This window comes from Pristis pectinata, chromosome 26, assembly GCF_009764475.1.
Source record: "Pristis pectinata isolate sPriPec2 chromosome 26, sPriPec2.1.pri, whole genome shotgun sequence".
Lineage (NCBI taxonomy): Eukaryota > Metazoa > Chordata > Chondrichthyes > Rhinopristiformes > Pristidae > Pristis > Pristis pectinata.
The window spans coordinates 4,900,224-4,913,077 of NC_067430.1; the positions used below are offsets into that span (position 1 = coordinate 4,900,224).

Here is a 12,854-nt window from a genome sequence, read left to right on the forward strand (position 1 = left end):
AAATGTTTTAAATATGATAAACCTATTTTAAAGTGCTTTTGATGTATCTTAGTGTTTTAATACTATTGCTGTAATTGGGCAGTGTTGTACGGATGATTAAAGCAAATATAATATGCATTATCATGACGTTAAGGTCAAGAACATGATGATTAGCTAAGTCAAAATGATGCTTACTGCAAGATGTGTGCTGAAACTGAATGATGTTTAGAACTGCTTCGAATAGACTGTAAAGGTCAGGGCACTAATTTTGAATGTGGGATTAGGTTGCAAGCAGAGAGCCCTGCACAGGAGAAGTGTATTAAATCTATCAGGAACGTGCTGACAAAATATGGTACTTGAAACGTTCGCTAAAACAGAAGACATTTGTAACAGAATGCGAGACAATTAGTGTGTATCCTGGTTAAGTTGTCGGAGAGAGAGAACAAACAAGGATGCTAAACTCAGCCTGCGAAAGAAGAAGCAGGATTCATAATAAATAAAACATAAAATGTATTTTCAAGATGATGGAGAGTAAGATAGCTCTGGAGACTGTTAGCAGGTAAAACCGAAGAGCAAAAGCAGAGGCTGCACAGTGGCACAGCTGGTAGAGCCGCTGCCTCACAGTCCGTGAGACCCAGGTTCAGTTCTGACCTCGGGTCCTGTCCGAGTGGAGTTTGCACATTCTCTCTGTGACTGTGTGTGTGTGTCCTCTGGTTGCCTCCCACATTCCAGAGATGTGCAGGCTGGGAGGTTAATTAGCCATTGTAAATTGGTCCTCGTTGTGTAGGTGAGCGGTAGAATCTGGGGGGAATTGAAACTGGGGAGAATAAAATATGGGATTAATGTAGGATTAGTGTAATTGGGTGGTCGTTAGTTCATGGACTCAGTGGGCTGAAGGGCCTGATTCCTTGCTGTATCCTTCTCTACAACTCTACAGCATGGGATTAGAGAGGGGTGGGGGTGGGGGGGGGGTGGGAAAGAAGAAGGAAAGAGAAAGATGGCGTGATGAGAAAGAAGAGAAACTGCAGTCAAAAGGACACAGCAGGGAGACAGAGACTGCTCCACAGTCACTCCAGTGATAAACCTCCGCAGTTTTGAGGAACGTGCTCTGAGCCTTTGTTATCTGTTACTTCTTTTTGTGCTACTTCTTTATTAAGCACAACATGCTTAATAAATCTACTCTGCTTATAACCAACATATGTACTCATTCACCACCATTCCCTCACCACCATTCAGGGTCACTTATGCTTGCAACCGCACCAAGTGCTACATCTGTCCCTCCACCTCCTCCCTCACCACCATTCAGGGTCCCAAACAATCCTTCCAGGAGAGGCAGTGCATCACCTGTGAGTCCGAGGGCGTCATTTGTTGCACCCAATGCGGCCTCCTGTACATCAGTGAGACCCAGTGCAGATTGGGTGACCGCTTCGCCGAACACCTTCGCTCCGTCCGCCGCAACAGCCAGGACCTCCCGGCGGCCACCCACTTCAATTCCGCATCCCACTCCCACACTGACATGTCTATCCACGGCCTCCTCTGCTGCCACGTTGAGACCAGGCGCAGGTTGGAGGAACAACCCCTCATATTCCGCCTTGGGAGTCTCCAACCCGAGGGCCTCAACATTAACTTCCGGTAACCCCTCCCCTTCTTTTTCTTTGTCTTCCCTTATTCCTGTGGCTCCCTTCCCCCCTCCTTGATGACCTGCCCATCTCCTCTCCTCCCCTCCCTCATTCTTTATTCCATGGTCCACTGCCCTCTCCTACCGGATTCCTCCTTCTTCAGCCCTCGGCCTCTTCTACCTATCACCTCTCAGCTTATTACATCTTCCCCTCTCCCCCACCCACTACCTTCCCCCCCTCACCTGGACTCACCTGTCCCCTGCCTGCGTGTGCTCCTCCCCCTCCCCCCACCTTCTTATTTTGGCTTCTGCCCTCTTCCTTTCCAGTCCGGATGAAGGGTCTCGGCCCGAAACGTCAACTGTTTATTTCCTTCCACGGATGCTGCCTGACCTGCTGAGTCCCTCCAGCACTTTTTCTGTATTGCTCCAGATACATCCAGTATCTGCAGAATTTCTTGTGTCTACGTACCCATAGTGGCTTGTTGCTGTCACAAATAATCTCTTGAATTAGTTTAAGATAAATCTTGAAAGCAAGACAAACTACAAACTGGCAAATCTTACAACACTGCTGAGAAACTCAATATGAATTATTTCAGTTAATCATTTTTTTGGGAACTGGCTGTTGCTAGCAAGGCCCACCTTATTGCCCAGCCATTCTTAATCGCCCTCGATAAGGTGGTAGTGAGTCACCTTCTTCAGGCCAGCAGTCCTTCTGATGAAGATACTCCCACTGAGCTGGGTTTCAGAATTTTTAGACCCAGTGACATTAGAACCATGGAACACTACAGCACAGAAAAACAGGCCATTCTGCCCTTCTAGTCTGTGCCGAAACAGTATTCCGCTAGTCCCATTTACCTGCACCCAGTACAAAATTGAAGGAACAGAGATATGTTTGTGGAACTTGGAGGGGAACATACAGGTGGTGGTGTTCCTGTGCTCCTGAACCATTGTCCTTTTTGGTGTTAGAGGCTGTGGGTTTGACAGATGCCATCAGTGTATCCTGGGTGAGAAAATGCAGTACATTTTGTTGATAGCACACACTGCAGCCAGTGTGCACTAGTGGTGATTAGGGTGGTGAAAGGGGTCAGTCAAGTGGTTGGTGTTAAGTTTCTTAGAGCTGTTGTGACCTTACTCATTCAGGCAAGTGGAGATATTCCACCACACTGCAGATTTGTGTCTTGTAAACGGTGGAAAGTATTTTCAGCATTAGGAGGGGATTTGCTCATCACAGTGTTTGCAGATTCTGATTCGCTCTTGTAGCCACTGCATTTATGTGGCTGGTCTCAGTGAGGTTCTGGTCAATGGTGACCTTCAGCGTGTTGATATCGGGAGACCCAAGGATGGTAATGGCACTGATTAGGAGGCTAATCTTTCTCATATCAGAGATGGTCATTGTCCAGCACTTGTGTGGCATAAATGTTACTTCCCACTATCAGCATATGCCTACATTTTGTTAAAGGATTCTACTTCTCTGACATAAAATAGGGCAATAATCAAAGGTGCATCAGCAAGTTAAATTATTACAACAAAATGATTTAATTTATTTTTAAATTTAAAGTTGGGATTTAGGGATCACTTTCCAATGGCAACAGTTTTTGTGCATATCAGGTTGACTGGAGTGAACCTTGGTGAACTGATGGCAGTTTTTTTATAACTGGGTGACTTGCTTGGATATCTTAGAGCGTGGTTACCAGCCAACTGGGTAGGAACCACACCCGTCCTGAAGGACATCAAATTTTCTTCCTAAAGGACATCAAATTCGGAAGTCCCTTTGAAATCAAAGTGAGCAGATCAGTCTCTAAAACAGAATGATTCAGTCTCAGCTGGGATATTAATCCGACAAATTCCGAAGGGAACACCGATGTTAAAAATCACTATTGCAAATCAGTCAAATGGGATCACTTGAACAAACATAAGAAATAAAAGGAAGAGTAGGTCACTCAATCCTTCACACCTGCTCTGATCATGGCTGATGTTTTACCTCAGCACCACAGAGTTGAGGAGAAATTTCTTTAGCCAGAGGGTAGTGAATTTATGGAATTTTTTGCCACGTACAGCAGTGGAGGCCCGATCATTGGAGGCATTTAAGGGGAAGATAGATAGTTATCTAATTAGTCAAAGTATCAAGGGATATGGGGATAAGGCCGGAAATTGGGGCTAGAAGGGAATAGTTTTTTTTTGCTCATGGACATTCCCCCATTTCTCATTTCTTTTTCTTTATCCCTTTCTTTTCTTTGGAGCAGACTCGATGGGCTGAATGGCCTACTTCTGCTTCCTTGTCTTGTGATCTTGTGACCACTTTCCTGCACTTACCCCTTATCCCTTGATATCTACATTTATCAATCCTCTGTCTTGAATATACTTAGCAACTGAGTCTCCATAATCTTATTAGGTAGAGAATTCTAAAGTTCCACTACCTTCTGCGTGAAAGAATTTCTTCTAATTTCTGTCCTGGATAGCTGACCTTCACTCCAAGACTGTGACCCTTGGTCCCAAACACCTCAAGCAGGGGGAATCATATCCCTGCATTACCCTGTCAAACCCTGTAAAGATTTTGTCTGCTGCAATGAGACTACTGCTCATTCATTCTTTTAAACTTTCAAGAATGCAGGTCCAATCTTCTTAACTTCTCCCTATAGGACTGTTCCCCCATTCCTGCAGTCAATCCAACTTTCTCGGCAAATAAATGGAACCCAGAGCAACTCTTCATAATAATATCACACAGCACCAAAGGATGTCATGTGGTCTATTCTACCCATATGTGTTCCTTGAAGGAGCTATCCTTTGAGTTGTATGCTCCTGCTGGTTCCCCTCAATCCTGCAATATTTCCCTCAGGTAACTTTCCAATTCACTCTTTGAGAGTTGCTACTGAATCCTGTTCCAGTGCATTCCAAATCATAACAACACGTTCCATAAAAAACTCTCAATTCCTCCAACTTTTTCCCTAATAACCTTAATGTGCTTTCTGTCTACCTGCCTCTCTGCCAGCAGGGACAACTTCTCTCTTTCAAAGGCCTTTATTAATTTGAATGCCTGAGTTAAAGCTCCCTTGAAACCCTCATGCTCTAACCTCCTCCAAGTTTCTGCACTAAACTGATGGCCCCCCATAGCACTTGATATGCACAAAGCATCCTGTGTACCTACTCCCATCTGCACTGTGGCTCTGAATATGGGAGGACTGGCCAGCACCAGCATTCTGCTTCATTTAATTACCATATTTTACAGAACACTTTCTCTGGAGCGTGAATCAGCCAGTGAGATGAACCTTGTGAAAAAAATTATGGTAAAAAAATTCCAACAGAAGAAAATAGGAAAGCATGTCGATCACACAAATGAAATAAATTAGCAGGCTGCACAGCATCAGGTCCTTATAATTAACCAACCTGGGAAAATATATTGGCTGCATAGGCAGCAGCTGTGGTGAATGAGGTAAAGAAGGTTGCTTTCCCCGCTGTTTTGATGGTGTGAATCATCCTCTCCTGTGGGCTGAGAAGGTGGCTTGCTTGTCGAAAAGTGTTAATGAAAACAAAGACATCATCCACGCCTGTAAATAGAAAGTTAATTGCTGAAGAAAGAGATAAATAAACATATGGCATTTTTATCTTAAGAACTGAAGGGTGGAAATCTCATGGCATGTCAACCCATGCCCAGCACTTCAACCAAGGGTTATTTTAAGTGGGTTAATGCTTCCTTTCAAACTTCAGGAAGATATATTTCATACAAATGTACTATTTAATAAAAGAGATTTCAGCCCCTGCCATGGGATTTAAAAGTCCCCAATGCATACCGTAGACACGTGCATGCAAACATAATTTGCCTGCTTTATTCAATGAACTGTATATCCAAGTACTTCTAATTTTGAAGACACAAGATCGATGATCCAAAATCGTGTTAAGAAGTTGAGGGAGCCGGCCTGATTGCTTTTGTTAATAGTACAAACAGCTCCTGCATGATACTAAATGGATCCAAATCAGGCTCTGGTTTTCTTAAATAGGTATCCACACAGATCTTAACTAGCATTTAGTGTTAAAAGGCTGTTTCCAATGTCAGCAGGGGAGTCAGGAAATGTAGGCTCTGTGCAGTTTCAATTAGTTTTTGAAAAAAGATCAAATTGACATCACACCAAGATATCAGTAGTTCTGGAAAATAATTAAGGGTTCTTAAACACAAAATAACAAGGTGCAATACATTTACTGAATTGCATGAAATAGCCAACATGCCTAACGTATTAGTTGAGTTCAATGTTACAGGCAAATGGTTAATTTATTTGCCAGTGTTTTATGTGGCCATTATTAGGATCCTTACTTCATCAGCTTGGGTATCATCAAATTTACAACATCCCAGAAGGACTGTGTACTCAGCCACTCACCTCCCTCATGTCAGTTCTACAAACTGTATAAATATCTAATATTGTTCACTGGTGTAGACCATCCTCATCTTAGGTTCATGGACATTGCTTTTTGCTTGATTTTGTTTTAATTTGAATTCCTGAAGTTTGTGCCCAAGACAACAGTAGACTTGTGGAATCTACCTTAATACAGTCTCAACAAACCGAGTTTAGGAGATCCAAATTTGAAGAACATTAAAGTAAGATTAAAATTCCATTTGCAACTCTTCAGCAAATGAAGCAACCCATGCCTGTAAGGAGCAAAACCTAGACATCATTCAGGCATGAGTTGTTAAGTGCTAAGTAACATCTGTGCCACAAAAGTGTCAGGCAATGATTATCTCTAACAAGAGAGGGTGGAACGAGTTACCAATGGCATTAGTATTGCTGAGTTCTCCATCATCATCATTCCAGGGTTCACCACTGACCAGAAACTCAACTGGATGAGCCAAATAAATAATGACTACAAGAGAAAGGCAAAGACTGGATATCTTCTGGTGAGTGACCTACCTCCTCACAGCCCAAGGCCCTTCCAGCACCGGCAAGGTACAAACTAAGAGCTTAATGGAACATTCCCCTCTTGCCTGGATGAGTGTAGCTCCAGCATTCATGAAGCTCGAGGTCATTTAGGAAAAAGCGGCTCACTTTATCTGCATCCTATCCACCACCCTGAACATTCATTCCTTCCACCACCAGTGCACAGTGGCTGCGGTGTGGACCCTGTGTACAAAATACATTGTACTCTCTCCACTGGTCATTTCACCTACCAAACTCTTGACCTCTACTGCCAAGGAGGACAAGGGCAGCAGAATGTGAGAACATCACCACCTCCATGTTCTTTTCCAAGCTGTACACCAAGCTGACTGGAAACATGCATCATTCATTCATCAGTGCTGGGTCTGAATCCTGGAACTCCCTACTCGATGGTATTTTGGGTGTACCTTCACCAGTAGGACTACAGTGGCTTAACATCACCTTCTCAAGGGCAATCAGGGATAAGCAATAAATGCTGTTCTTGATAGCGCTGCCATTGAGAAAATTGAACTAGTAAAAAAAGTCAAAGATTCCAAAAGTGCAGTAGTGGGATTTAGTGCTTGAATGCATTGAACCAAATATACTTCATTATCCACAAGGAACAGCTAGAATTTCTATTGGTGACCAATCCACAACCGTCCCTTGTTGTACAGTAAGGGGTGGATGTGTCACAGGAACTGACTGTTGATGATGACCAATATAATGACCTGCAGTCCTGTGGTCTCAATAGTTTGTGGGTGGTGCGTTCAGTGGAGCCACTGCCTCACAGTGCCAGAAACCTGGGTTCAATCCTGACCTGACCTGGTGCTGTCTGCGTGGAGTCTGCACATTGCTCCTGTGACCACATGGATTTTCTTTGGGTGCTCTGGATTCCTCCCACATCCCAAAGCCGTGTGAGTTAGTAGGTTAATTAGCCCTACAGTGTAGAGTGGTAGAATCTGGGAGGAGCTGATAGAATTAAGGGAGAATAAAATGGAGGATTAGTGTAAATGGGTGGTTGATGGTTGGCAGGGACTCAGTGGGCTGAAGGGCCTGTTTCTGTGCTGTGTCTCTCTGTTACTCTAAACTAACCATGAATTAATTGTCAGTTCTGTGCATCATGTCATCACTCAAAATGTTAAACTCCCAGCCTGATATCTGCAGCTGAATTTTCAATATTTTTCTCTCTCTCTGCATTGTTTAGTGGTGGGAGTGAATATCCTACAATTTATAGTTAAATGTTAATTGGCACTTACATTTTGAAATGTGACCTTCCATGCCCCATTAAGTTTCAGTCAATTTATGTGAGTTATAAAGTTTAGTAAGGTGCTTCCAGATTGCGTGCTTATCTCAGAGAGAGAGCGAGAGAGAGAGAGAGAGAGAGAGAGAGAGAGAGAGAGAGAGAGAGAGAGAGAGAGAGAGAGAGAGAGAGAGAGAGAGAGAGAGAGAGAGAGAGAGAAACATCAAACTCCACCATGTGTAAAAAACTAAGGTAGCCATTTGGCAGCCCATTGATACACTGATTATCATTTTAGGCACCACATACCATTCCCTTAACATACATTGGCTCCTGTTAAGCAATACTGCACTTGTGGACACAGCTCAGTCCATCATGAAAACCAGCCTCCCCTCCATGGGCTCTGTCTACACTTCTCGCTGCCTCAGAAAACTAGCCAGTATAATCAAAGACCCCTCCCACCCTGCACATTCGCTCTTCCCCCCCTCTCATCGGGCAGAAGATACAAAACCTTGAAAACACGCACCACCAGGCTCAAGGACAGCTTTTCCCCTGCTGTCATAAGAGTCTTGAATGGACCTCTTGCATGTTTAAGATGTACTCTTGACCTCACAATCTACCTCGTCGTGGCCCTTGCACCTTATTGTCTATCTGCACTGCACTTTCTGTAACTGTAACACTCTACTCTGCATTCTGTTACTGCTTTTCCCTTGTTCTACCTTGACGTAGTTGTATGGATGGCTTGCAAAACTAAGTTTTTTACTGTATTTTGGTACATGTGACAATAATAAACCAATACCCTCAGCCTTATTCCTTTCTCATCTCTTTTATCTTCCCCAGCTCTGCAAACCATGAAATCTCTGTGTTCTATGTTTCTCCAATTCTGGCTTCTTGAGCAGAACTGATTTCAGTTGCTCCCCCCAAATCCTTCCCCAAACCTTTCTGCTTGTCTTTCTTTGCTCCGCTGAGACATTTGTCACTTTCTGTAATACCTCCTTATGCAGCTCTGTATCAAATGTTTGAAAAATCAGCTAACTCCTAAACAATTATCCAAAGCCTTCACTCATTCAGTATTGTGAATTGAAAAATCAGATTCTGAGTTGCCATTCTGAAGCTTCTACAATGTAAAAAAAAGCACAAGGGAGGGAAGATTTCTTTGTAAATGTGTCCCTTATGAACGTCTTGCTACACTCTCCACAAAGAGGAGAACAGAAGCTCATGTATCTAACTTAATTGTGGCCTTGTCACCTTATTGTTGATTATCAGTGAATAAAGATTATTCAAGATCATGATCCCTCCATGCCAGCCCTTCCTGTTAATTATCTAGTTTTGGAATTAACAAAGTTTTTTTTATCTCTGAAAGAGCATGAGAAAACCTCCTCACCAACAAAGCATCCTGACCAGGGCGATAAAGTCTATTGCCAGTTTGGTGCCCAAAGCAAGATGATTTTTAGACATGCAGCAATGTACAGATGGCACTTCAAATCAGGGCACCATCAAACCTCAAATGCCACGAGATACAAATCTTTTCCAGTTTTAGTTTATTAAAAAATTATGGTATAAACATGTTTTAGAGATGCAGAGAGAGACAGCACAGAAACAGGTCTTTCAGCCCAGTGGATCCGTGCCAACCGTCAAGCATGCATTTACACTAATCCTAACCAAACCCAACCCGTTTTATTCTCCCCACATTACCAGAAACTCCCCCCTAGATTCTACCACTCACATAAGCACCGGGGGTAATCTGTAATCATCAATTAACTGACCACCCGTTATGTTTTTAGGCTGTGGGAAGAAACTGGAACATCTGGAAAAAAACCCATGCGTTCATCAGGAGAACATGCAAACTCCCTGCAAGCAGTGCCTGAGGTCAGTAATGAACCTGGGTCCCTGGAGCTGTGAGGCAGTGGGTCTACTGGATGCACCATTGTGGTGCTTATCATGTGAATCCACTGATTCAATTAAAACCGGAGCCCTGTCAAATCAGCGACTCGTAACAAGTTTAGTTAAGGAGGAAGAAAATAAGAGGGACATTTTTAGAAGTACTCCATCAGAGTTATTTGGAGGAGCTTAAATCCAGCACAAGTCATTTTTTTTTATTTTTGATGTTTGGATTCTGAGCTAGTTCCCGCATTTTCACTTTTAAATTCAATTTGCGAAAGCTGATTGAATAATTGTACACCAAACCTTATTGTCGATGTACAAAGCTGCAGCTCATCTATTGATTTTACAATATAAACATTGCAGATTTATCTCAGGGAGACTAGAATCCAAAATGAGTGATATGACTGTGTTTAGAACTGAACTACTCTGGTCAGTATATTGAACTCAAAATATAAATAGACGGTAGATTCCCTTCAATGGCCAGCTGTATGTTTGAATATCGGAAAAGAAATATTTGAGAGAGAGACATGGAAAAGAGGGAACAGATACATACACTTTGTTTTACTTTAGCTTGAGTAGTAGTACTTAGCTAATGAAAGTTTAATGCTCAGTTAGATAAGCTGTGCAACTAAGCAGGTGATTGGTTTTCAAATTCAGTGAAGAGCCAGTCAAAGGAACTCGTTGAACTGGAAACCAAAGTCACTGATGTCCTAGTTCATTAGCTCTTTATAACTGAAGCCATTATTGATATTAAAGTGCCTTGTGTTGTAACAATAATTACTTTTTAATGTCTAGAAACAAATTACAAAACAGATAAATCCATATGAGGTGCAAATGTCGCAGAACATTTAATTATCTTAGTAGTAAAATAAAGAAAACTTGATTGCAGGTTTATTAATTCTGCTCTATTGTTAATTTTGGTTTAAACAAAAGGAAATAGCTTAGATGGACAATCTTTCTTTGGACCGGCTGAATTAATAAAAGTGCCATTGGACCTGACCAGCAATAACCGTTCTGATGATAATTGCTCCACACATCAGTTCCTCTGGTGCCTTTGCCTTTTTCCATTTATTCTGCTTCACTTTCACACTTACTAATTTTTTAGCAGAGACTTATTCTCTTTTTATCCCTTTCTTTGGTTCACCTGCAACCATTTAGTGGTAAGACAATCAGGCGATAAATGACCCTGCTGCTTTTCATCACAGAAGCCTCGGTGTTGCTAATTGTCTGATGCACTATTGAGGAAGTCCAGATTTTCCAGTACTCTCCCTTCCTTGTGCAAGGCTGGTTGGTAACTATCATTAAAAGCTTTCCCTGAGAGCCACTGAAGATCTGACCTTGTACTGTAGCACCCCTCTGTGAAATGTAAAAGGGTTGATGTTCGATCTTGCTCAACATGATATGTTGCAGCAATATAAGGTGATGGAGAAATACGCTCTTTAACTTGATTGACTAAAATTTTCAGTGTACTTTCCTTTTACCTCAGTTATCTACCTTCTAATGTGATATAAATGAAATAGCTCCAGCTGTGAGTAGTTCTTGTAAAATGGGTTGGTTGGTCTGCTACCTTTAGTGTGAATAGATGCACAGCATCCAATTTACAGGGACATCTGACTCAGAAAGGCTATAAATCATCAGCCTGGACTTTTTTTCCCTGGTGCAATGAAGGTTTTCACATGAAGGTGGGCTGCACAGAAGCTCTGAGTTTAACAGCGAGCCTGTGCATGCTTGATGTTGAAACAAGGTACTAGAATGGGAAGTGTTACATGACTCTAGCGTAAGTAGTCTTCACTTTAATGAACATGAAAAAGAAACTGTGAATATATAACTTAAAACCTTATTCTGATTTATGTAGTGGCACACTAAGCAATACTGCTACATCACAGCTCCAGCGACCCGGGTTCGATCCTGACCTCGGGTGCTATCTGTGTGGAGTTTGCACAGTCTCCCTGTAAGCATGTGGGTTTTCTCCTGGTTCTCCAGTTCCCTCCCAGATCCCAAAGATGTGCCAGCTGGTAGGTTATTTGGTCACTGCAAAAATTAACCCCCATGCAAGTGGGTAGTGGGGGAATTGGGAGGGGAAGAGGGGGTGTGGGGAGTAAGTACATGGACATGTGAGAGAGAATAGGAAATAGGTGATGGAATGGATTGCAGGGATCACTCTGAGAGCTACACACTCAGTGGGCTGAATGGCCTCATCCTAAGTGTGTGAATATTCACTGATGCAATAATTTAAAAATTCTTTCTGTGTATTTCACTTACGTTAACTCTTATCTACTTTAAATGAAAACACACATTGCCAGATAGACAGGAAAGTAGATCGTTAAAAGGTTACTCACCAATACCCACAATAACAAAGGCAGCTACTCCGTTTAAGATGCCCAGGTACTGGATACCAAACACCACGTGGTACAGAAACAGGGCAACCAGGCAGCTCAAACCAATACTGACAATTCCAAAGAAGGTCAGAAAAGCTGATGAAATATAAAGTGACAGACAGTTTAGAATGCTTCTTGCACCAAAGTGTGGACGTTAGGAATTCTTCAAAGCAGTAAAAGTAAGTTTTCATTTTCAGAATTTTAAAACTTAAAGCAAGTAGCAAAATCATAGAAACGAACAGAACATGTGATACTAGTTTATGTTGTCGATCTTATTTCAAATTTCCTCTAATAAACAGACATCAGGATCAGATTCACTAACATCTCTTATTCCCATGCAGAATGGAAATTGCGCTCATGATCCTCATAACTGTATGACCATTAATTTAATGCCATTTCCTATTAGGACTGCCTGATGGAAGAGGATCCAGTGAGTGTATAAAACTGTCTGTAATGTTTCAGAGGTGGCAGGCAGGCAATGATGCCAAGTCCTCCATTCAGCTGAATAACAGGAGAGAGGAAACAAAACACATTTCACAAGAACGGGAAGACCATGGAAACAAAAGCAAGTTGTACATTAAAAATTCTCGATAAATGTGAAACTAACATCGGGCAATGTTGTTTGGCTTATTGTTAATGTAAAAAAAGTGGTGCTGAATAGACAGCTCCCTTGCAATAACATCAAAATTCATCAGAAATTCAGGTGGATAGTGGAATGAATGAGTGTCATGTGTAATAAAAACACATTATCAGCAATACTTGCCTCCACCATCACAACCACCCCAAAAAACAAGGATTTCAGATGAATACGTTCAAATACAGAAAGGACAGGACACATAAAAATCAAAGCCAGATAT

At 42.2% G+C, this 12,854-nt stretch overlaps 1 protein-coding gene across 2 annotated transcripts in view; it reads right to left on the reverse strand.

Annotated features, from left to right (window-relative positions):
* Positions 1-12,854, reverse strand: part of disp3 (dispatched RND transporter family member 3) — a 434,497-nt gene that overhangs the window by 118,510 nt on the left and 303,133 nt on the right. For both annotated transcript variants that reach the window (XM_052039586.1, XM_052039587.1), the window contains 2 exons: positions 11,959-12,093; positions 4,982-5,142 (listed from right to left, as the gene is read on the reverse strand). In XM_052039586.1, coding sequence (XP_051895546.1) covers positions 4,982-5,142; positions 11,959-12,093 — 296 coding nt within the window. The remainder of the gene's footprint in view (positions 1-4,981; positions 5,143-11,958; positions 12,094-12,854) is intronic.